General features: G+C 37.3%; 1 protein-coding gene across 2 annotated transcripts in view; it reads left to right on the top strand.

Annotated features, from left to right (window-relative positions):
- The first annotated feature begins 87 nt into the window (after positions 1-87).
- The window catches only part of ADGRG6 (adhesion G protein-coupled receptor G6), a 40048-nt gene continuing 15960 nt past the window's right edge, over positions 88-24175 (top strand). The window contains exons 1-9 of one of the 2 annotated variants that reach the window (XM_030929561.1): positions 88-127; positions 1843-1983; positions 4302-4421; positions 5994-6039; positions 7412-7518; positions 11096-11223; positions 11921-12189; positions 13406-13502; positions 16295-16578. In XM_030929561.1, coding sequence (XP_030785421.1) covers positions 1843-1983; positions 4302-4421; positions 5994-6039; positions 7412-7518; positions 11096-11223; positions 11921-12189; positions 13406-13502; positions 16295-16578 — 1192 coding nt within the window. In that variant the 5' untranslated portion in view covers positions 88-127. The remainder of the gene's footprint in view (positions 128-1842; positions 1984-4301; positions 4422-5993; positions 6040-7411; positions 7519-11095; positions 11224-11920; positions 12190-13405; positions 13503-16294; positions 16579-24175) is intronic. The other variant, XM_030929559.1, reaches the window with a different exon arrangement.

The raw sequence follows: 24175 nt of genomic DNA, 5'->3' as shown, positions 1-24175 counted from the left end.
ATAGCACATCACATGTGAATATTACAACTCGGAACTTGGCTCTTGGCGTGTCATCCCTGTTACCAGGGACAAATGCAATTTCAAATTTAGCATTGGTCTTCCAAGCAATAATGAATCATATTTCCAGGTAATGAGCCAGTGGTTTCTTTCATTTTAATTAATTACTTAGACATATAAAAACTTGCTGATCACTTAGCAGTTGCTGCTTCCAAGAGGTCTTGGTCCATGAAGTGGCAAGCAGGTCTGAATGTTGGCTAAGTTTAACTAGAGCAGTAGCCATAAGGTATTGTGGGAGCTCAGAGTGAGTATACTTTCATAATCTGGGTGACAGGGGAGGTCAGTTTACCTTCTACAAGAGGGGTTACTGGAGCTAAGCATGAGTAGGGGCCACCATACTGGGGTGAGCATCAGTTCAGTTAGAGGAAAGAGCTTTAAGGGCCCCAAGGTGAAAAGAAGCATGGTACATTCTCTTTGCCAGTGGTTCTGAAACTGAACATTAGAATCTTCTGGAGAATGCTGGGTGTGGTCTCTTATGCCTATAATCCCAGCACTTTGGGAGGCCTAGGTGGGTGGATCACTTGAGGCCAGGGGTTCGAGACCAGCCTGGCCAACATGATAAACCCTGTTTCTACTAAAAATACCAAAAAAAAGTTAGCCAGGCATGGTGGTGCATGCCTGTAGTCCCAGCTATTTGGGAGACTGAGGCACGAGAATCACTTGAACCTGGGAGATGGAGGTTGCAGTGAGTATGATCATGCCACTTCCCGCCAGCCTGGGCGACAGAGCAGGACTCTGTCTCAATAGAAAAAAAAAAAAAAAAAGAATCTTCTGGAGGACTGGAGGACTTGTTAAAACAGATTTCTGAGACCTACTCCAGGAGTTTCTGATTTAGTAGGTTCTGGTTAGGCCCACCAAATTTGCACTTTAACAAGTTCCTTAGACATTGCTGGTCTAAATATCACACTCTGAGAACATGTGATGTAGAAGTCTGAGATAGCAGGGTGACAGTACGGCTGGACACATACGCTGGGGCTAGATTAATGGAGAACCTTTTCAACATGTTCAAGCAATGCATAAGCAAAGAATTTTCAAGTTCCTACTACATGCCAGACACTGTTAGCCCACCAGAGCAAACAAAATTAATGAAGCATTGTCCTTGACCTGGGAGAGTATAGTATGTGAAGCGCAATCTATCTTTTAACTGTGGAGATAGAACAAACTGAAAATATAAAAAGCCTGAAATCAGGATACAGGCAAGACCTTTTTTCTCCATTAGATTACAGGCTCTTTTGGGTAATTCTCTTTCACATTTTAAGAGTAAAACTCAGTCAACTTCAGTCTTATTCCAAGACAATTTGCAAGAAAGCTTTCTTTGGCCTTGTGCTATGGTTTCAGGAAAAATGCTATCTGAGAGTGTTCATAAAATTTTAATGCAGTCTGAAATAAACAAGTTAACTTCAGTCTCTTTCTCTCTCTCCCTCGCCCCTTCCTCCCATAGTTATTATCTTTCACTACGTGTTTTGAGAAAACCTCAAAATCTGCTGCTGGTAAATCTAATTCTTATACTTGAAAATGTTGACTGATTGTAGATTTCTTCCTATGTCTTAATTAAAATCAGTGCATTTTCTCCTTTGACACACTTGTAAAACCCAAATGAGATCTACAGCTCTGTCTGTAGGGGTTTATCCAGGAGTTGCAGTGACTACTGTAGATACAAAGGGAAGTCCTGGTACTGGCTAATTTGAACTTGCAATTGTTCACTCTCCTAACTATGCATGTGGAATAAAGTTATTACCATTTAATTATGATTACTTGACCAATATATCTCTGTGTGTGTGACAGATGGATTTTGAGAGTGGACAAGTGGATCCACTGGCGTCTGTAATTTTGCCTCCAAACTTACTTGAGAATTTAAGTCAAGAAGATTCTGTATTAGTCAGAAGAGCACAGTTTACTTTCTTCAACAAAACTGGACTTTTCCAGGTAAGCACATTCATTAAATTATTATTTTTCAATTGCAAATGAAGTATCTTTGCTCAAAGGAGAAAAACAAAAGTTTAGATTCCTTTGAAATATATCAGAAGGTTTAGAAAAATTTACTGCATTTTCAAAAATGAAAATTTTAATGTAATTGTTGAAATATTTTATTTCAGATAATATGCTTATTAACAAGTTGTATGTACTTCAATTTTTAAAATAATTCAAGTATTAGGCTAAGGCTTGCATTAAACAATTAGAAATTGAATTAGTGAAGACTGTTAATTATTACTTTCATTAAATATTTTATGCTTTCCAATCATTTAGGCCTTTAGAGTTAAAGAAATTGCACACCAAAGGAAAGGTTTTTTTTTTTCTTTAATTCAGCAGGAAGCACTGTTTACATAATGAGCAGCATTCTTGGCTTTAATCAGTTTTCCCATTAGTATTTCAAGTGACCTTTGGTCTTTACACATCCGCAGAGTAGGATGGCATTGTGCTAAGCACATATTATCATTTTTATTGGCATCATTTCTAGATTCTAGAAGGCCCACTGCCAGCAAACACTGGTGACCTCTGTTTGCCTTTACAAGTACAACCTGATCAAGAGCAGTTTTGCTGGACCCTTTTTAAAAAATAAAACATATCTATTAAATTCAAGATATCATTGCATATTGAACAATGTGACTTATATAAAAGAAAATAGCAAGTCTCAAGGCCAGAGAATTGTTTGTAATAGATCTGCCTTTATATATCATATGTAGAGGAACAGCCAAGTAGAGATATAGTCAAGGAAAAGAATACCATGGAATCCTTGACAGTAATTAATTCCAAAATTTAAAAATTTTATCAACAAATGTTTTAGGAACCAGCTCTATACAAATTTTGTGACTTACATGAATGCAATTTATATATTTTATATAAAAACGTGTAATTTATCCTGAAGGATTTAATAGCTATAAACATATACAACTGCAGTTTTAAAAATTATGGAATTTAAAGTGTATGACAATGTTACCTTAAAACTAGTATAAAAATGCAGTAGGTGTCACAAAGTGTGAATGGTACAGAAAGGGGGTCCAGTGCAGGGGTGAGGTTTAGCCCTGCACTCTTAAATTTGCAACTCTTAGATTTGCAAGGATCTGTCATTGTTTTGAGTCATCTCCACATCATTGTTTCCTTCTCCTTTGATATTTCCCTACCAAAGTTGTTATTAGGAAGCATATCTGGCCAGGTGCAGTGGCTCATGCCTGTAATCCTAGTGCTTTGGGAGGCTGAGGAGGGAGGATTGCTTGAGCCCAAGAGTTCAAGACCAATCAAGCCAACATAGTGAGACCCGTCTCTAAGAAAACAAAAAAAAAAAAAAAAAAGGGAAGCGTATGTTCAGTTTCTAAAGTTAATTTACTAGAGAATGAAAAAACTTTAAAGGTTCTGTGGTGCTCCCCTATCATAGAGGGCAAGGTACGATGGTGTTGTTTTGTGTTTTACTGAAAGGCTGAGTATCACTATTTAATAGCTGAGTTTAATAGTGACCACCACACAAAATTAGTAAAAAGCTATATTCTGAATGCTGAATTTTATTTAGAATTTATCCTGTGATTATTCCAAAACAACTGATTTGTAAGCTGTGATATAAAGAGAAATTCAGGAGATTTGACAAGAAATACAAGGGAAAGAAAAAAATAGAGATGAACTTGCTGAATAGAATGCTTATTGGTCCATACCATTTTATGGGACAGATTTGATTTCCTGACAGCCTTATTCCTTAGTGAAACCCGCAGATGCTGGCAAGGAAACAATGAGAGAAGAAGGTAGATGTCCTGGATGGGACTTGAATCCAGTATTACTTTTAGATATAAGTTAGTAAACATGTCAAGCTGTTGGCATGGATGTGAAAGATGTATTGCTTTTTATTTTTCACACCATATTTTCTTTATACTTCTCTGAAAGAAAACAGCATCTATTTTCTAGAGTAGGGAAATGATCTAATTGTTTCACAGCGTTTTATGAGTTTATATTATTTAAGAGTCTGCATTGTTTCAGATGTTAACTGGCTGACATCAGTCACCACAATCAAGAATGTAGTTTCATGAACTCAGTCTTACAATATTGGCTCCCAGCATTCCCTCAATGTATTTATTATAATAAGGGAAGTAGCAAACCTCCTTCAGGAAAGCCAGCAACTTGATGTGATAAACAGGATGTTCTAGAACTGAAGATCTTAAGTGTAAAACTTGCTGACAGTTTGCTTATTTTGGAGCACCAAACTAAAATAAAAGTGTGTACTTCTGACTGATACACGCGATTTTTTTTTTCTTTAAAAGGATGTAGGACCCCAAAGAAAAACCTTAGTGAGTTATGTGATGGCGTGCAGTATTGGAAACATTACTATCCAGAATCTGAAGGATCCTGTTCAAATAAAAATCAAACATACAAGAACTCAGGTAAGAAAATGCTCCCAATAGGATTTGGACAGAGGTGGACTATTTAAGATACTAATGGGGCCTTTTTTTCTACATGTTAAAAAGTAACTGACCCTTTTTTATGGAATAGGACCCAGTTTTCCATAAAGAGAGAACAGCTGGTCAGGTAGTGCTTTAAAGTCACAGTAAATTGAAGCAGCTGGAGAAGTTAGTTTTATCTAGGACTCAATAATCAGAAAGAGAAGGGAAGTGAAGAGAAGAGCTTCTTTTTTTAAGATACAACATATATTGCTTCAAATAAATTAGATGCAAATGTAGTTGCACAATTCTGCCAATAGAGGTATTGGTTGTTTCTTTGTATTTCTGTGTATGAAAGAAACAGGGGAGGATGGACTTATGTTTTGAGAGATTGGCAGTTGTTTAGTCTTTGCAAATGTTGCTTTTCTTGTTGCTTCATTACCCTTGTCATCTGTTTGTTTCATAAAATTAGATGGAAGTTCTGTATTGTCCCAGATGGCCCAAGAACAGGTTTTTCTCACTTTTCTAAAGGGCCCTCATCATGATTCTGCCATGTATTAGATAGGCAGGAAGGCAGGCCGGAAATGAGTGTGCTGAGGATTGAAAGCCAAATCACCTAAGATCTAGCCTCCTATGTCACGAACCGTCTTAGACTTCTGTGTTCAACACTTTGGCCTCCTTTGTTTCAGCCCCTTCATTCATGAAGGAAGATTTTTAAAAATTGTGCAACATACATAATATAAAATGTATCATCTTAATCATTTTTAAGTGTACAGTTCGATAGCATTGTGTTCACATTGTTATGCAACCGTGACCACTATCCATCTCCCCAGCTGAAACTCTTCTCCCATTAAATACCCATTCCCTCTTCTCTCCTTTCAATAGCACGTGGCAATCACCATCCTACTTTCTGTCTCTTAATTTCACTACTCTAAATACCTCATATAAGTGGAAACATATAGTGTTTGTCCTTTGTGACTAGCTTATTTCATGGCATAGTGTCTTCAAGGTTTATCCATGTTGTAGCATCTGTCAGAATTGACTTCCTTTTTAAGGCTGAAGAGTATTTCATTGTATGTATATACCAGAGTTTGTTTATCTATTTCTCCATCGATAGACGCTTGGGTTGCTTCTACTTTTTGGCTCTTGTGAATAATGCTACTGTGAGCATGAGTCTACGGGTATCTCATCGAGTCCTTGTTTTCAATTTGTTTATGTAAATACCCAGACATAAAGGAGAATTTTGAAGATGATGTGAAATTGTAGTGTCAAGAGCTTTTCCAAATGCTGAGAATGAGAGTAGAATCAATATATTTAATGAATGGGACATTTGTAGTAACCTACAGATAAATGAGTAGTTAGTGTGATTCCTTATGAGGTTAAAGTTGATTTTTGCTTGAATTCTCTATGGGAGAGAAGAAGATCCTCCTAAATTGCCTGATGTTTTTAGGTTGAATTGGCATGTTAATACTAATCTATTTCTTTGTGAAACCCTTTGTGTTTTTATTTTTTTGCCATATTTAAATCATGGCATTTTAAACACAATTTCACGTATTTATTCTTATGTTAATATAGGAAGTGCATCATCCCATCTGTGCCTTCTGGGATCTGAACAAAAACAGTAAGTTTTAAAATACTAGTTGTCTTAATATAGATAACAACTGAATTTTAAACATTGTTAGACACCCCCATTTCCTTTAATTCCACCCCAAACCAGAGTGAGTCACAATGTAAGTGTAAATGGCAAATTAGTTGCAAAGTTAGTTTAGGTAGCTTGGAAAGTCAGTTCTAATTTCCGTAACTTTTTAGTCATTGCAAGAAGAAATAAGCAGACTTCACTGTGTTTTCTTTCATTTTTTCAGTTGAACAGCCTCTTTAACATCAGTTATTTGTAAAATACAGCATACAATTTTATTGCTACTTTTGACAAAAGTGTACGTGCACTTAATCTCATTCTTCTAAGACACATTTGAGGAGATTATTTGATATGTGTAAGGCAGACAATTTAAAATCCAGCTTCCAGAACTTCAGTTATGAGGGAGGTGAGAAGCTGACTAAAGGAATGTAAATATAGAAATGGTTATAATGGATATGTATTACTTGAAAGAGATGAACAGCCTGCAGCATTAGATTTGACAGTCAAGAAAGGAAGACAAAATTAAGGGATGAATCAATCAGTAGGCATAAGGTGTTGAAATCTCTTTGAAAGGAAGTACAAATAAAGAAGGCTCTTCTGTTTGTCCCCTTGTGAGGATTATTGTGGCCAGATTCATTCTGATATCAATGCAGGCTGCTTTGCTGATGCAAACAGCCTGAAAAGGGTGAAAACTTTTTTTGATAGTCCTACAGGTGTTTTTTGGTGGAGGGGTTTAGTTGCATAATTTTGAGAAGATCTTTACTCATTTGCATAGTTAAAAGTATCACTTTATATCTTAAAATCTTTTTTAAATAAAAGGATTCAGTACATTGACAATATGTGTTGCTCATATTCCGTTTTATACCATAAAAGTAAGATAAGGTGGGTTCAAGCCATTTACTATCAGTTACCACCAGTAATGATTGCTGTGTACATAAATAGCACATTCTAAGAAAGCAAACCTTCTTTGTTATTATGTCTTCACGAAAATGTAGATTACCCCTCAGGAAAAAATCGTTGGTTCATAGTGTGTAATGTATTCGAAGAGGAGTATTCTTTTTATGGAAGTTTGTTTTAAAATATGTTAAAAATTAAACTTGAATCAAACATTTGTGGAACCCTCGAGTTTGAACCCACTGATTAGATCACCTGTAACTGCCAACCCAGAACTAACATTTGATGATTCTAGGAATCCAAATTATTCTAAGCATTGAAAGCTTTCATAATGGTATCCATTTTACAGATAAACTTTATATGGCAGAAGAGACTGAGGCAAATTTCTCTATAGAAGGTCTCATCCATTATAGAGAAGACACTGACCTGTTGTTTTCACACTGTTTGTTGATTCCTTCAACAGAAAGTTTTGGAGGATGGAACACGTCAGGATGTGTTGCACACAGAGATTCAGATGCAAGTGAGACGGTCTGTCTGTGTAACCACTTCACACATTTTGGAGTTCTGATGGTAAGGGGGGGATTTCTAAGCTCATTTTGACATGCTATAACTATGGATGGCATACTCCTTTTTGTATGTATTTTTAGATTATGTATTTTGGGAATTATTTCCTGATTAGTTTTCATCTGTACCATGAATCTTAATTCTTAATAAAGAATCTAATTAGCAAAGATCACATATTTAAAATACGTGAAAGTAATTAGAGAAAAGAACTTTCTCCCTTTTTTTATCCTGTAGCATTAACAGTGATGATAAATAATCTCAGAAACATGAAAATCCCCATGAAACTTTTTAATTAAGAGAGAAACAGTATCAAGGAGATGGACAGGGAGACAAGTTGGGGAGGGAGAGAAGGTTAAAGAAGAAAATACTGGGTATTACTAACATGGAAGGGAATTGTGAATAGTGTGATCAAAAAAAAATTTTCGTATGTTATCACTCACTCAATGTATTTGAACGTTACTTTGTACCTGGTACTGCACCACGTGATCTCCCTCATAGAGACTGCAGTTTGTTAGGGCAGACTAGTGACTAGGGTTAGAATGGAGACTTCAGAGCTGCAAGAGAGATGATGGTTATGATGTTTCTGTCACTCTTAGGCCTCTATATCATTCTTTCCTTCCTTCTTCCATTCTCCTGTTTTATCTTATTAGCTAGCTTGCCATACAGTTTTAAACAAAAATTAGATTGCATCATTGTATTTTTCTTATCTCACCAAATTTTAAGATGCACCATACATCCAGTGACTTGTTTGAACTCATCCATAGATTTATTCCTTTACCTTTTATCCGGTATACTTGTGATTTTGCGGACACTTTTCTGGTCTCTAAGGTACACTCTGGGTTGTAGCATAGCCTTTATTTCTGTATGGTTTTCATAAAGGGACCAAACCACATTTGTTTTTTTAATAGGAGATAGGAGTAATGTGAGCTGAGGCAACAAAGCTTTTCAAATTAGAATCACAGACGTCAGGTTTTGTTTATTCCCGCCTTTAAATCTTGCACCCTTCTTCCTGTGGGGACTGGGAGGAAGCTGTGAGGATCTGTGGGATGTAGTATTTGGCTCATGAATCTACTCAGCCTATGTAAATGGCCACTGTCATGGCAACCTTTCTAGTTGTAATTTTCCTGACAATCAAGTACATAAATGCTCTGTAGAATAAGAACAAGTCATTTAAAAAAAAGTGATGAATCATAAAAGATACCTTTTTAACTATCTAAATACAAATATTTTGCTTTTGCTGCCAAAGCATGAAAATGAACAATTAACTGTTGCATGTTTTCCTTAAGTAATTATAAAAGAAAGTTCCATTTCCTTCCATGTTCTCTTTTCTGCAAAAGTGATAGCAGACATTCTTTCAAAGACCACTTATTTTTCATGATCACTCATTCAGCTATGTAAGCTTTAGCTTAATTCATTTAAATATTTCAACTGTGTGCATGTTGTAAGTCTAATATTAAATAGATAACCGTAACAAAATTTAGTCTTCAGAGATGATTTTTATGCAGCCAGAGTTTGCCTGCCCATGACTTCACATGGCCAGCTCCTTCATAAGGAGCTAAATTGTATTATGCTTCTAAATTGCTTCTAAATTGTATTATGAGTTTGTAATTACGTATTTTTTTTCTGCTGCCATTTGATTGAATGGTTAATTTTATGTATATGTATATATGAAGATAAGCATTGTTCATGCTATCTTTCCATTTTCCACCTTGTCTGTTTTTGTAATATTAAAAATTGCTGGTAGAGAATCTTTTCACAATGTAACCTTTTTAGTATTGTTCTCTTATCTTTTCAGTTTTTCCAGACCAGCAAGATTTTGTTAAGAGTTTTTCCTGACTTAAAAACTCTTTATTCACTTGTATAAGATACTCCCAGAGTCTGCATTGTCCCATGACACATTCACCAATTCACCATATGAGATGCTAAAACAGTGCACCTCATACCTATAATTATATCTTCTGATCTACAAATATTTTCAGAATTTAATGTCTTCTGCTACAGTTCTTTGTACTAAAACTGGCTTTCATGAAGATTAGTACATTTTCATATTGGCTATATCATAAAAGTTTTCATATTTTCATTCTCTAAAAGAACAAAACAACATGAAATTGTGTATAAATCTGTATCAATAAACAGCCTTATTTAGTTTCTATTTGAAATTCTGGATTTAACTGTGATTTGCAAGTCATAGGTTTTTCAAGGATTTGTGACACATCACTTGGCAATCTCTCAAAACCATGATTCATCTCTCTGGGCTAATGAATCATTGGTTGAGGTAGCCTATCTGTGAGTCAAGTGGCACTGACTCAAACCCCATCCCATGTACCTTGGATGTCCCGTGTTCTCCCAGTATTTTAAGGGATTCCTGGGATAAGAAGATAGGGGAAGCCCCCTCAGACTCTGAGCCTTTGCTTCTGCTGAATTCCATCACTTTGTGCATTGCTTGATGTCGCAGAGATACTGTACCTGTTCTTTACTGCATCAGTGAAACCTGAGACTAACCCACATTTCTGTCTCTCTCTCTCTCTCTCTCTCTCACACACACACACACATAACTTAAGGCCTGTGTGTGAGTAGCAGATTTTATTGGCATTTCGATGAAAATTAAAGACAATTCACATATAGAAGGAAAAATCATAAACATTTTCTCCATAATTTAAAACGTAAAAGTTTACACTAGATATTCAATACATCCCTTCTCTAAGAACACTCCATTTTTGAACATCTATATAATGGAGGTACCTTTCTCCTCCAACCAGAATTGAGTGATTGGTCTTACCTCAAGATTTATTCCTATCCCAATCCCCCATTTAAGGAGGAAAAGAAAGATTTTCCTACCAAGTCCAGACTTTGTAAGTCTCCCTTAGCGCATTGAAATTAATACTTTATATGAATACACTGGAAAGTATTTACTTCTTTCCACTCCACAACAGCTCTGAACAATTTAAATTATATCCTTTCAGTACTATAGGAATAAAAAAATCTGTGGCCCTCAAAACTCTTAGTGGCATCTCATTTATGAAAATAAAGACTGTCCCACCTCATACATACCAAGCATTGAAATGACCAGGATTAGGAGCCTCTGCACTACCCATAGAGCATGGCAGTCATAGCACTAGCAAAGCCTCTGGCTGAGCTACTTGCTACCTGGCAAGGAACCTAAAGGCTTGAGGGTTTGGCCGTATAGACTACCAGGGTCTCCATTTGAACTGGTGCCCCAAGCCCTGCAATTGTTAGGAATAGGCCTGATGGTTTATTATGCAAGGCAACCGTCTCCTCTCCAGTTTCTGTTGACAGTGCTGGTGGTTTTGATCTTCAGGTTATACCGGTATGCAAAAAGCTTGGGAAAGAAGGTAATGATGAAAAACAATGTGTAACCGCTTACAGAAGTAATGCTTCTTTTTTTTCTTTTGTTTATTGATTGAAAATAATATAATAAATGGAAATTTTAAGATTGATTTACACTGTTGGTTTTAGTCACTGAAAGTAAGCTGCTCTAATGTTAACAGTGAACTTTCTGGTGAAACAGAACCATTCTCATGAGAAGAGAGATTCTTACAGCTGCTTCCCATGTTTTATGTAGGACCTTCCAAGAAGTGCCTCACAGTTAGATGCAAGAAACACTAAAATCCTCACTTTCATCAGCTATATTGGGTGTGGAATATCTGCTATTTTTTCAGCAGCAACTCTCCTGACATATGTTGCTTTTGAGTAAGTATTTTTTTAATCTGCCAAACCCTTTGCTAACTGTTCCAAATGTGAATAAGAAAATTGCCTCGGCTTTGAAAAACATTTATACACTGTAGGGTGGTTCAATGCTAATGTTCATGTTTCTCATAAAATATATTATGCAACATGAATTTTCCAGCTATAGAATTTTAATTTATAATTACTGTATTTCTGTTTAAAAAATGCATTCGAATCTGTTAGAAATTATTAACATTTAAGTAAGTAAAAATTATATAAGGTGCTTTCTGTATTGTAAAACATGAAAACATTTGTTTTATAATCTTATAAAATTAGTCCTGAAACAATTTTTTTCAGATCCTTAACTCATTAGAAATCAAGAAGGTTCAAATAATTTAGGGAAATTATTTTTTAATAAAAATGTCATTCTTATAACTGTAGAATTTTTCCTGGATTAAAAAAAAATTCTGTTGAAACCCAACTGGGAATTGTATAAACAATTGGAAATAATTTTGAAGTAAATTAATATTTTTAAAGTCTTTATAACTTGCCAAATACTCATAAATATCCTTAGCCCCTCCTTTTAGCAGAACCACATCAGAAAGGTGGTGCTACCTATCTTATTGCAGGGTTGTGTAAGATATGAATTTATACAGGTCTGTGCTTAAAAGATTGATATACAGTATTAGTTCTGTCATAGATTCCTTTTTTCATTTTTTAGGAAATTGCGAAGGGATTATCCCTCCAAAATCTTGATGAACCTGAGTGCAGCCCTGCTGTTCCTGAATCTCCTCTTCCTCCTAGATGGCTGGATCACCTCCTTCAATGTGGATGGACTTTGCATTGCTGTTGCAGCTCTGTTGCATTTCTTCCTTCTGGCAACCTTTACCTGGATGGGGCTAGAAGCAATTCACATGTACATTGCTCTAGTTAAAGTATTTAACACTTACATTCACCGATACATTCTAAAATTCTGCATCATTGGCTGGGGTAAGCCTCTTCAATTTTTTTTGGCTTTGTTTTTCCCTCATGAAAATTGCCAGATTCTCATAGGAAAAATTCTTATTTAAAAAAAATAGCACCATTAAGAGGAACCTCAAAATTGTGAATGCCATGGATTAGCTATACATAGCCTAAGGAAGGGACATCTTCACAACTTTATTTTTTAAAACTCATCAACAGCACTCACTATATACACGAGTAAAGGAAAAGCCCTCACTCCTGAGTCACCACAAACTTATTTCCTGAGCCCAGAGCCAGCCCACCCAAGTCTGAAGAAGCAGCTGGCAGACAGTGGTGTCTTTCCCATGATACTTTAAAATACAAAGGCCAGCTCAGACGGCTAGTTACACTCATCCCCAGACACATGCCTATGTCTTGGAAACCAGAGAAAGAATGTTATTCTTGCATGTGCAGCCAGAATACTTACAGGATTATTGCCTTGAACTTTTTGTAATAACATGAGTCCTCAGTCAGACATAGGTGGTTGAATTAACCTGTCTGAGATCTTCTGTTGTGCTCCTTTGTTTTTGCAGGTTTCATATTGAGTCAGGCATTTTAGAGCTTTCTCACAGGTCTGTTTCAGATGGAAATATAAAAGTGAGAGATATTTTGAAGACCTATTTTGAAGACCTTCAAAACCACCTCAGGAGGCAATAAGCGCACTCTTGGGAGACCTGGGATGCCTGCCATAGACTTTCCCCACTGAAATATACATGGAAATACTTAATCTCTGGAGAGAGAAGGCTACAAAGACTTTATAACCCCTTGCTTTTCCTCCACTTTTCCTAAAGAGTTTTCTTTACATAGAAGGAGGCAGAATAGGCTGTCATGACCTTGTCTGCCTAAACTCTGCCAGTCTAACAAGGCTTAATTAATGAAACCACTTTCACTAGTGCTAGATTTGATACAAATCAGGTTCTGGTTTTCTAGTGAGTCCCACTAAGCAAACAGAATTTTATTTAAATATCTGTCATTTAAGAGTAGGTTTGGATTGTTGCCAGTTAGAGTTGGACATTGAACCCCAAGGAGGGGATTATGTTGTTAACCAAGTTGCCATTTCTAAGAAGTTTGAATCTGGGATATGGAATGTTGACTTGCTTGCATTTCTCTTCTTTTCACCTCTCTTCTTTACATTTCATTAGCAGTCTTATGAAGCAGTTTCAGATGCTTCAAAAGAGTTTGTGTCATGGTGTTTTTCTAACAGGTTTGCCTGCCTTAGTGGTGTCAATTGTTCTAGCAAGCAGAAACAAAAATGAAGTCTATGGAAAAGAAAGTTACGGGAAAGAAAAAGGTGATGAATTGTAAGTAATAAAAACTTTTCTCTCTCTCTCTCTCTCTGCCTGTCTGTCTCACTGTGTCTGTCTTCTGTCTTACTCTCTTTCTCTGCCTGTCCTTCTGTCTGTTGGTCTGTCTCTCTCTCTCTCTCTCTCTCTCTCTCTCTCTCTCTCTCCCCCTGTCTGTCTCTCTCTCTCTCTCTCTCTCCCCCGTCTGTGTCTCTCTCTCTCTCTCTCTCTCTCTGTATCTCACTGTCTCTCTCTGTCTGTCTCAAAAAAAAAAGGGAGAGATACAGGCATGCATACATGTATACATACATACATACATATATACATACATAGAAACAATCAAAAATTAAAAATAAAATAAAATAAATAACTAAAAAAAAAAAAACAACTTTTTGTGATGAGTAGATATCCTTTGTTTCCTGAAATTTAGCATTAGTTAATTTCCATGGCAATAACAGGGCTTTCATTTTAAAAGGTTAATGTTTATTCGCATGACTGCCGAAGTCTCTGCTACACCACAGATTAATTCAGTTGAATGCCCTGAAATGTTTGAGACACTTTTTCGTATTAACATTGTACTCTGTCATATGGAAGAATTGAGAAAATACCTAAGACACTGTTTTTTTAGCCTCGGAAGACCCATTCTATTTCAGAAGATTTCATAACATTCTCACCTCCTCAAACCCACCCACATCTTCAAGAGAGTTAAATAGTAGTATCAGACAGAGAGTGAATGATGCAATGCCAATGGGAATGTTATGTAGAAATTTAGAGAATGGAGAGATCAGCAAGTTGTTAAAGAATTTTGAGATCATTGAGATTATGATTTTTGTATTGTTCAGTTTGGGCAGTTACTGCTCTCATATTTTATTAATCCACCATGGGTACTCAAATATATGTTGATTGAAAAAATTACCGAATGAATAAAGAGCCTATTTCTGAAATGAGACCCACAGTGCCACGTATCTGTGCACATTTCATGGATGGATAACATTTACAACAGCTGGGCGCAGTGGCTCACCCCTATAATCCCAGCACTTTAGGAGGCCAACCTGGGTGGATCACATGAGGTCAGAAGTTCGAGACCAGCCTGGCCAACATGGCAAAATCCCATCTTTACTAAAAATACAAAAATTAACTGGGCATGGTGTTACACACCTGTAATCCCAGCTACTACTCGGGAGGCTAAAGCAGGAGAATCATTTGAATCTGGGAGGCAAAAGTTGCAGTGAACTGAGATCATGCCATGCACTCCAGCCTGGGTGACAGAGTGAGATTCCATCTTAAAAACAAACAAACCCACTTACATCACTTATCCAATCTCTGTCCCATTCCTCCACAGTCTTCCCTTCTCATATATTTGTAAAGTGGCACTCGAAAGACCCCACAAGAACTAGGGAAAAATAATGGGGTTAGGTCAGGAATTCCAGAATTTTAGAAGAACTTCTATGTGTAAAAGAAACGTTAGCTCTAGGGACAATCTGTATTGTTTCAGGGACATTTATAACAACATACATTAAAAGTAGAAATCAATAAATAATTTCTAAATAAGAGAATTTAGAAGTATGTTCATCAACTCATTCAGAACTTTAAAGTACCATTTAGTAAACTGCTATACCATTAGGAAATTTCATTTGTTGATAATTTACTGTATGCAAGAATCATGTTAGTTTCTAGAATTCAAAGATGTGCAGGACAGCTTTTGCCTTTGTGGAGATTATGTTCCAACGTGGAAGACATGGCCCAGAATAATAACCATTTGTGCTAGAACTTCAAGATGAATTACTAGAATTTCAAGATGAATATAATTGCTTTAAATCATTTATCCAATTTTCGAAGTGTCTTAAGAATTTCCATAGACTTGATTAGGCACTAGGACATCTGCAAATTGTATTATTTGACAACTTTGCATATAGTACAGTTTTAAAATTTCTTTCATCTACTATCCAGTCTATATATTCTAAGTATCAAGTATCTTCTTCTCCATATCACTGGGATGTTTTGTAATCATTGTAAGCTATGTAATTGTGCATGACAAGCATCTGTATATTAATCTCAATTATAATAAGGTCTTGCCTCACCTACAGCAATGATATTAATAGTAATTATTTTACCACAGTAACAAACTCACAACTAGTTGTGACTTAAGTGAGTAGTTTACTCTGCACATGACAAGAAACACGGTGGTGGCAATCACTGGTATTGATTTTGTGGCTAAAAATGTCAGGGCCAACAACTCTGCAGGTGGCTTGACCACTCTGTCATTGGACAGAAGATGCTGGCTGCAGCTCCATAGCTCACTTGCACGTTTGAAGCAGGAAGAAGGAATAAGGGCCTTGCCAGTTGAGTCTACCAGTAATAGCTCTCCCAAAAATCCTTTGGCAGACTTCTACTTCCATATCACTTTATAAAACGATGTCATACAGCCACTCCTTAAATACAAAGGAGACCAAAAATGAGTTTTTAAATTTCCCATTCTTAGTGTACAGGCACCCAAGAGAAAAGGAGGTTAGACATGGCTTGGAGCAAGTCAACCAAGGTGTTTTCATATCAATTCAGAATTCAGGAAGCCACCTTGTCTTCTTTGTAATACTGGCTTACCTAGATAGTAAGACAATGGCCATCCAAAAACAAATGAACAAAAGACCTATGAAGAGATTGAATAAGAAACTGAGGTCCAAGGAAGTAAAGTGACTTTCTAAAGGCATTTGAGAGGAAAATCTGCAGTAGCCCAAACTAAGCTGAGAAAAGTCTTAGGTAAACAGGACATGGTAATACATCTTTTTACTTTCTCATTTTTTCTTTCTAAGCTGTTGGATTCAGGATCCAGTCATATTTTATGTGACCTGTGCTGGATATTTTGGAGTCATGTTTTTTCTGAACATTGCCATGTTCATTGTGGTAATGGTGCAGATCTGTGGGAGGAATGGCAAGAGAAGCAACCGGACCCTGAGAGAAGAAGTGTTAAGGAACCTGCGCAGTGTGGTTAGCTTGACCTTTCTGTTGGGCATGACGTGGGGTTTTGCATTCTTTGCCTGGGGCCCCTTAAATATCCCCTTCATGTACCTCTTCTCCATCTTCAATTCATTACAAGGTAAGATAAATTATACATGAATAGTCTCTGCTTTCTAATTTTGTCATATTAGCAAGCAGCTTCACTTTTGGGCAGATGCCATGTTAAGTTTCTGTGTCACTATTTCAAGTGCTGAATATAGTTCCAGGTGCAGTGTGGTCACTTGTTAAAAGGGTCTTGAATAGATAAATGAGGTAGAATGTTAGTTCTGCCTTTTTATCAGTGATATATCCCAAGCACCTAGAACACTGTACCTGGCAGACAGTAGGTACTCCATAAATGCATATTATTTCATGAATGAATATGGAGCAAGGGAAGTATCTAGCTGAGAACTGAACAGGGAGTTTAAAGGGATGCACAGACAAGTTACCTTCTTCACAGTTTTGCTGAATGTTGGTACTCTTTATAGATCCTTGTCCCCTGTAGATTTACCGTTGATGGCCAGAAGAAATTTTAGAGTCTATGTAAGAACAGTAGCAGTTCACCTTGATTTTTGGTTCCTTTGATTTCAGAATAAATACCAATACTGTAGTTTAGAAACTTTTATCTTTTTATGATATATGTTGAACTTTTCACAGTTAGTTCAACAATTCAACAAACATTTGTCAATGATCTGCTTTGCATAAAAATACTGGGCTTCCTTCAAAGAGCTTGCAGTCATACGTCTTATTCCATAATACATACCATAGTGTACTCTATAATAAATTTAACTTTTAAGCTTAAGTGAATATAAATTGTCTTTTTAGATCATTAAATGGCATTCTTTAAGATTTTGTGAATATACCCTGTACTGTTGATGAAATGCCTTAATGTGCAGAAGCACTATGAGGCCAACACTCCAAAAGAAATTAGAATGCTTGGAATGTTTCTGAGTAGAGCAGTGCAAATGGCTTGACTGAAGCTATTGGTCTTGCAGTTGTAGATGTCTGGGGAAGAAATTGCTGAATATATCTGAGCTGGGGTGGAAAGCAGATTTGTATTACTCACCAAATGAGGTGCCAAGGTGGGTACTCCCTGCAGATGTGTTTTAAGAAAGTCTGTACTTACCTGCAGGGGAGAGTTGGTTACTGCGTATCTCCCATACTCTTCCACTCTCCTGTGAAGTGCAAAAAATAATTGTTACATGGTAGGTGCTTAATGACTGGTGAATTAATGGATTGCTAGATGGTGAAAGAGACTTTGAGGATGGCCTAATCCAATCTGAGATGCCTCTGGCATAAATATGTATTAACTAGTTCAGCAAATTTTATTCAGGTTCATTGTCTTATAGCAAAGGAAATATGCAGACTCGCTATCTTTAGTCAATAGAATAATAAGCCTCAAGTGCAACTCCAAAAATTGGAAAATGAGTATGTAGCATATAAATACATCTTTATTGGGATCTAGCTCTAAAAAGTAAGTATTCCTCTGTTTACTCTCTTCTATAATATACAACATAAAAGTGCCTAAATAAATATTGACAAAAATATCCATTAACATTAGAAATTCCATGGTTTTATATTTCAGGATTGTACATAAAAGGCACATTGATCTGCCAGCCCAACCTTGGTTTTGCTTTTAGAATTTCCTGGCAGTTTCAGTAACCTTCAACAGCTATAGTTGTCTGTTCAGCTCTGTTTCCATTAATGAGAATTGGGATGTTTTATTTTTCCCAGCATGGGTCCCCTGTCAGGAGGGAAAAATGTTGTAAACCATCATCAACTCAGTGTTCTTCATAAATCATTGACTTTTAAGACTAATTTTAAACCATATAAATTCAGAACAGATTTCAACACATTTAATTATATTAAAACACCTCCCAGAAAGAAAATTTAAATTAAAAGGCAATGATGCAGAGCACATGAGTCTACCAACAATTGCTTGCTACCCAGGCTTGTGCCAAAACTTCTTAGGATACTATGGAAATGTACTTAATGGTTTTTATTGTTGAGTCATTTTCAGAACCTTCCAAGAGAGCCTTTGTTGTTAGAAGTATATACTTTGTTAAAAGAAGCTTGTAGAATTCAGACAGCTTAAAGAAATGATTCAGTGAATGCAAAATGAACTCAGTAAGGAGGCAAACTACATTTTATCTAATTTTTTCTCTTTTTGATATTTGTCGTTCCAGCAAAAATCATGATGTGGTCCCTCTACCTCATGGAATTTATATTCTAGTATGGGAGACAGGTTAATTAAATATATTGCTCTATAAAAATTACCATGTGACATTGAGAACATTTTACAAAAAAACATGATATCTAAGCTGCAATCAGGAGGATCGATAGGAATTAACTAGGTGAAAGATGAGAGTAAGAGTAGGAAGAAGAATATTTGAGATACTGGGCATTTCATGTGCAAAAAATTTGCTGTAGTTGGTGATGACAATGTATATTCAATGTATATTCAAGGTATTAAAAGGAAATTCATACATCCTGAGAACACCAAAAGGGCAGGATAGTGACAAAGCAGAGAGGCACAACAGAGAGGCAAGGACTAGACCAGGAGGCTCTGTATTTCAATCTTTACAAACATAATAGGAAGTCTTTGAAAGGTGGAGTGACATGTGGGGTGACATGATTCGATGTGCACTTTGTAAAGATAAAGCTGGACATAATGTAGTGAATGGGTTAGAGTTGCCCAGTAGTGTCTGTAGGCAGAGCAGTTAGGAGGAGACTCTCATAATGTTTGGGGAATAGGTGGTCCAGTATTTTAGACTGTGGTGGGGATGGGAGAGCTAGAGAGATGTGCACAGAGCCAAGGGAAATTTAGGAAGCATGCTGCTACAAAATACTCATCATTGATTTGCTCATTAAACTCTTATTTTTCTAGAATGATTAGAGTAAGGAGTCTTCTTGTTAATACAATATTATAGTTAATGGATGCCTGTCATAATATTTAACAATGGCTAAAGCTTTAGAATGCAGAGCAACATCCTGAAAGCTAAAACTATGCTAAACATATTTTAGTCCCTCTTAGATTTAGCTTGCAGGGGAGCACCTTAAAGTCAGCAGGGTCACCATGTAATGTTATGGAGGCGGGATGTGTGGGAGCAAGTGTTTGAGCTGGGTCTGTTGTGGTGTCAGGGCATGTATTAATTCGTTTTCACACTGCTGATTAACACATACCAGAGACTGGGCAATTTACAAAAGAAAGAACTTTAATTGGACTTACAGTTCCACATGGCTGGGGAAGCCTCACAATCATGGCGGAAAGCAAGGAGGAGCAAATCGCATCTTATGTAGATGGCAGTAGGCAAAGAGAGAGTTTGTGCAGAAAAACTCCAATTTTTAAACACATTAGATCTTGTGAGACTCATTTACTATCAGGAGAACAGCCCAGGAAAGACTTGCCCCCATAATTCAATCACCTCCCACTAGGTTCCTCCCATGATGCTTGGGAATTGTGGGAGTTACAATTCAAGATGAGATTTTGGTGGGGACACAGCCAAACCATATTATTGCACCTCTGGCCCCTCCCAGATCTCATGTCCTCACATTTCAAAACCAATCATGCCTTCCCAACAGTCCACCAAAGTCTTAACTCATTTCAGCATTAACTCCAAGTCCACGGTCCTACATCTCATCTGAGACAAGGCAAGTCCCTTCCACCTGTAAGCCTGTAAAATCAAAAGCAAGTTAATTACTTCCTAGATACAGTGGGGGTACAGGCATTGAGTAAATACTGCCATTCCAATGGGAGAAATTGGCCAAAAGAAAGGGGCTACAGGTCCACTGCAAGTCCAAAATCCAGCAGGGCAGTCAAATCTTAAGGTTCCAAAACGATCTCCTTCAACTCCCTGTCTCACATCTGGGTCACACTGATGCAAGAGGTGGGTTCCCATGGTCTTGGGCAGCTCCATCATCATGGCTTTGCAGGGTATAGCCTCCCTCACAGCTGCTTTCACAAGCTGACATTGAGTGTCTGCAGCTTTTCCACACACACAGTGCAAGCTGTCAGTGGATCTACCGTTCTGGGATCTGGAAGATGGTGGCCCTCTTCTCACAGCTCCACTAGGTGGCACCCCAGTAGGGACTCTGTGTGGGGCTCTGACCCCACATTTCCCTCTGTACTGCCCTAGCAGAGGTTCTCCATGAGGGCCTCACCCCTGCAGCGAACTTTTGCATGGGCATCCAGGCGTTTCATCTTCTGAAATCTAGGCAGAGGTTCCCAAACCTCAATTCTTGACTTCTGTGCACCCACAGGCTCAACACCACATGGACGCTGCCAAGGCTTGGGGCTTCCACCCTCTGAAACAACAGCCTGAGCTGTACCTTGGACTCTTTTAGTGGCGGCTGGCTCAGCTGGGACCCAGGGCACCAAGTCGCTAGACTGTACACAGCATGGGGACCCTGAGCCTGGCCCACGAAACCACTTTTTCCTCCTAGGCCTCCAGGCCTGTGATGGGAAGGGCTGCTGCAAAGATCTCTGACATGATCTGGAGACATTTTCACCATTATCTTGATGTTTAACATTTGGCTACTCATTACTTATGCAAATTTCTGCAGCTGGCTTGAATTTCACCTCAGAAAATGGCATTATCTTTTCTATAGCATTGTCAGGCTGCAAATTTTCCACTTATTTTCTCTGTTTCCCTTTTGAAACTGAATAGTTTTAATAGCACTCAAGTCACCTGTTGAATGTTTTGCTGCTTAGAAATTTCTTCTGCAAGATACCCTACATCATCTCTCTCAAGTTCAAAGTTCCACAAATCTCTAGGGCAGGAGCAAAATGCCACCAGACTCTTTGCTAAAACATAACAAGAGACACCTTTGCCCCAGTTCTCAACCGGTTCCTCTTCTCCATCTGAGACCACCTCAGCCTTGACCTTATTGTCCATACCACTATCAACATTTTTGTCAAAGCCATTAAAGTAAGTCTCTAGGAAGTTTCAAACTTTCCCACATTTTCCTGTCTTCTTCTGAGCCCTCCAAACGGTTCCAACCTCTGCCTGTTACCCAGTTCCCAAGTTGCTTCCACATTTTTGGGTGTGTTTTCAGCAGCACCATACTTCTGGTACCAATTTACTAGATTAGTCTGTTTTCACACTGCTGACAAACACATACCCGAAACTGGGCCATTTACAAAAGAAAGAGGTTTAATTGCACTTACAGTTCCATGTGGCTGGGGAAGCTTCACAATCATGGCAGAGGACAAAAAGGAGCAAGTCACATCTTATGTGGATGACAGCAGGCAAAGAGAGAGCTTGTAAAGAAAAACTCCCATTTTAAAAATCATCAGATCTTATGAGACTCATTCACTATCATAAGAATAGCCCAGGAAAAACCTGCCCCTATAATTTAATCACCTCCTACTGGGTTCCTCCTGTGATGTGTGAGAATTGTGAGAGTTACAGTTCAAGATGAGATTTGGGTGGGGACACAGCCAAACCATATCAGGGCACATACATTACTTTTGATAGATTTCTTGTCATATTTATGTCTTCAAAACTTTGACTCAAGCATGTTAAAAAATCCATTTAATCTTTCGGATTCTTGGAAATATATGAAAGGGTATGTATAAACACATATACATGTGTAATTATATGGGTACTCACATAAATTGGAAGAGTCTACATATAAAATTTTATATATGCTTTATTTTCATTTTTATGTTTTATATTTTTATTTCTAGCATGTATTTTTATTTTTATGTATACTTATAACTGTATAATTTAATTGCCAAAAATTATGTTAAATGGGTATCAGAAAATTGTTACTATCTGTTTGATTATAAAAATTTTACCTACTTAAATAAGCAAATGATGTCATAAATTGAATCAAGGCTGAAACCAAATTTATTATTTTCTAATTATCCACACGATAATACTTTGGTCTTTTAATTTTACCAACAGTATTAGTCAGTTTTCACATTGCTATAAAGAACTTCCTTGAGACTGGGTAATTTATAAAGGAAAGAGGTTTAATTGACTCACAGTTCCACGTGGCTGGGGAGGCCTCAGGAAACTTACAATCATGGCAGAAGGGGGAGCAGGCACATCTTATGCATGGCAGCAGGCAAGAGAAAGCGTGTGAAGGAGGAACTGCCAAACACTTATAAAACCATTAAATTTCATGAGAACTCACTCATTATCACAAGAACAGCATGGGGGAAACATCCCCATGATCCAGTCATCTCCCATCAGTTCCCTCCGTTGACATTTGGGGATTATGAGGATTACAATTCAAGATGAGATTTGGGTGAGAACACAGAGCCAAACCATACCACCTACTTAATTTGATTAAGTTACAGAGTAAGCATTTTGTTGATTTTTTTCCTGCAAAAATTAAAAGATAAATGTACCTTCTCTTAACATACTTGAATTACACATCTGTCTGCTTTTGCTATTTTTGCTGTTTTCCAGGGTAAAATAGGCATATCACTGTATTAAAATTTTTAATTTTTTCTAAAGAACACAAGCAGAAAATTTTGTGGTACACAAATTGCTATGCAGCAGAGAATATTCTATTTCCATTCAAAAAAGAGCTATTACTAACTATACATTAAATGAGTAGAGGAAAATTTAATCTCTTACCCTTATTTAGCAAAGTAATTTAGAGAAATGCATATTATTATTGTTGTATTGGTAAACTAAGAAAACCAAGTCAAAGTATGAGATGAAATATGCTAAATGTCAATGAAGTGTTGCTTGCCACTGGAGGCTGAGGTTAGGGCCCTCACGAAAGTTGAGCTGTTACATAATCACATGTATAATACACATATTGAATTGGTGCCAAGGTAAAGAGATGACCCACCAATTCAGTCCCTCACAAGTGAAACATCAGGTTGGCTGAGACATTACATGCTGCAAGGAAATAAATTACTCACCCTTTGGCAGGGCATTTTGTGCCACAGAGAAATAATTTTCTAAAGGGCACCTTGGTAGTATGAAAGGAGGATTTAAGAAGTTTCCAGAGAAAGCCATAAACCCTTCAAGATCCCCAGCCACATAGCCAGTTGACTGTGTCTGTGTGACAAATGAAAACAGAAGCTGTTTAACGATTTGGACACAGGCTACTCAGGAGCTCAGAGGTCACCTAGACTAATATGGTCAAAAATCAGTGGTACCTAGAGTGTGTGGCTACTTCCCAAATATCTGCTATAACTAGTTTTTAACCAATTTTTCCCATCAAAACTCCAGAACTGATCAGGTACAGTGGCTCACGCCTGTAATGCCAGTGCTTTGGGAGGCTAAGGCAGGAGCGTTTCTTGAGACAAAGAGTTCAAGACCTGCCTGGGCAATTTGGTGATACCCCATCTTTACAAAAATAAAAATAGAAAAACTAGGTGTGGTGGTGTGCCTGTATTCCTAGCTACTCAGGAGGCTGAGGCAAATCGATTGCTTGAGCCCAGAAGTTCAAGGTTACAGTGAGCTATAATCATGTTACTGTACTCCAGCCTGGGCGACAGAGTGAGGCCTTGTCTCAGGGGGAAAAAAAAAATGAAAACGAAAACAAAAAACCTGCCAGAGTATGTTATGCTCATGACCTGATTAAAACACCAGTCATTACTACCCACTCTAATGTATCTCACATCCCTGAAGTTATCTATATCTGCAGTCTTCCCTTTAATTGTATTTCTGGATATTTATTATCCAAGGGAAGAAAAAAAGTCAACTTAGAATATTTATCGAGTTTATTGA

The sequence above is a fragment of the Rhinopithecus roxellana genome, chromosome 4 (assembly GCF_007565055.1).
Source record: "Rhinopithecus roxellana isolate Shanxi Qingling chromosome 4, ASM756505v1, whole genome shotgun sequence".
In the NCBI taxonomy this organism is placed as follows: Eukaryota; Metazoa; Chordata; class Mammalia; order Primates; family Cercopithecidae; genus Rhinopithecus; species Rhinopithecus roxellana.
The sequence above is the reverse complement of the archived record's forward strand: the minus strand, read 5'-3'. Positions and strand labels throughout refer to the sequence as shown.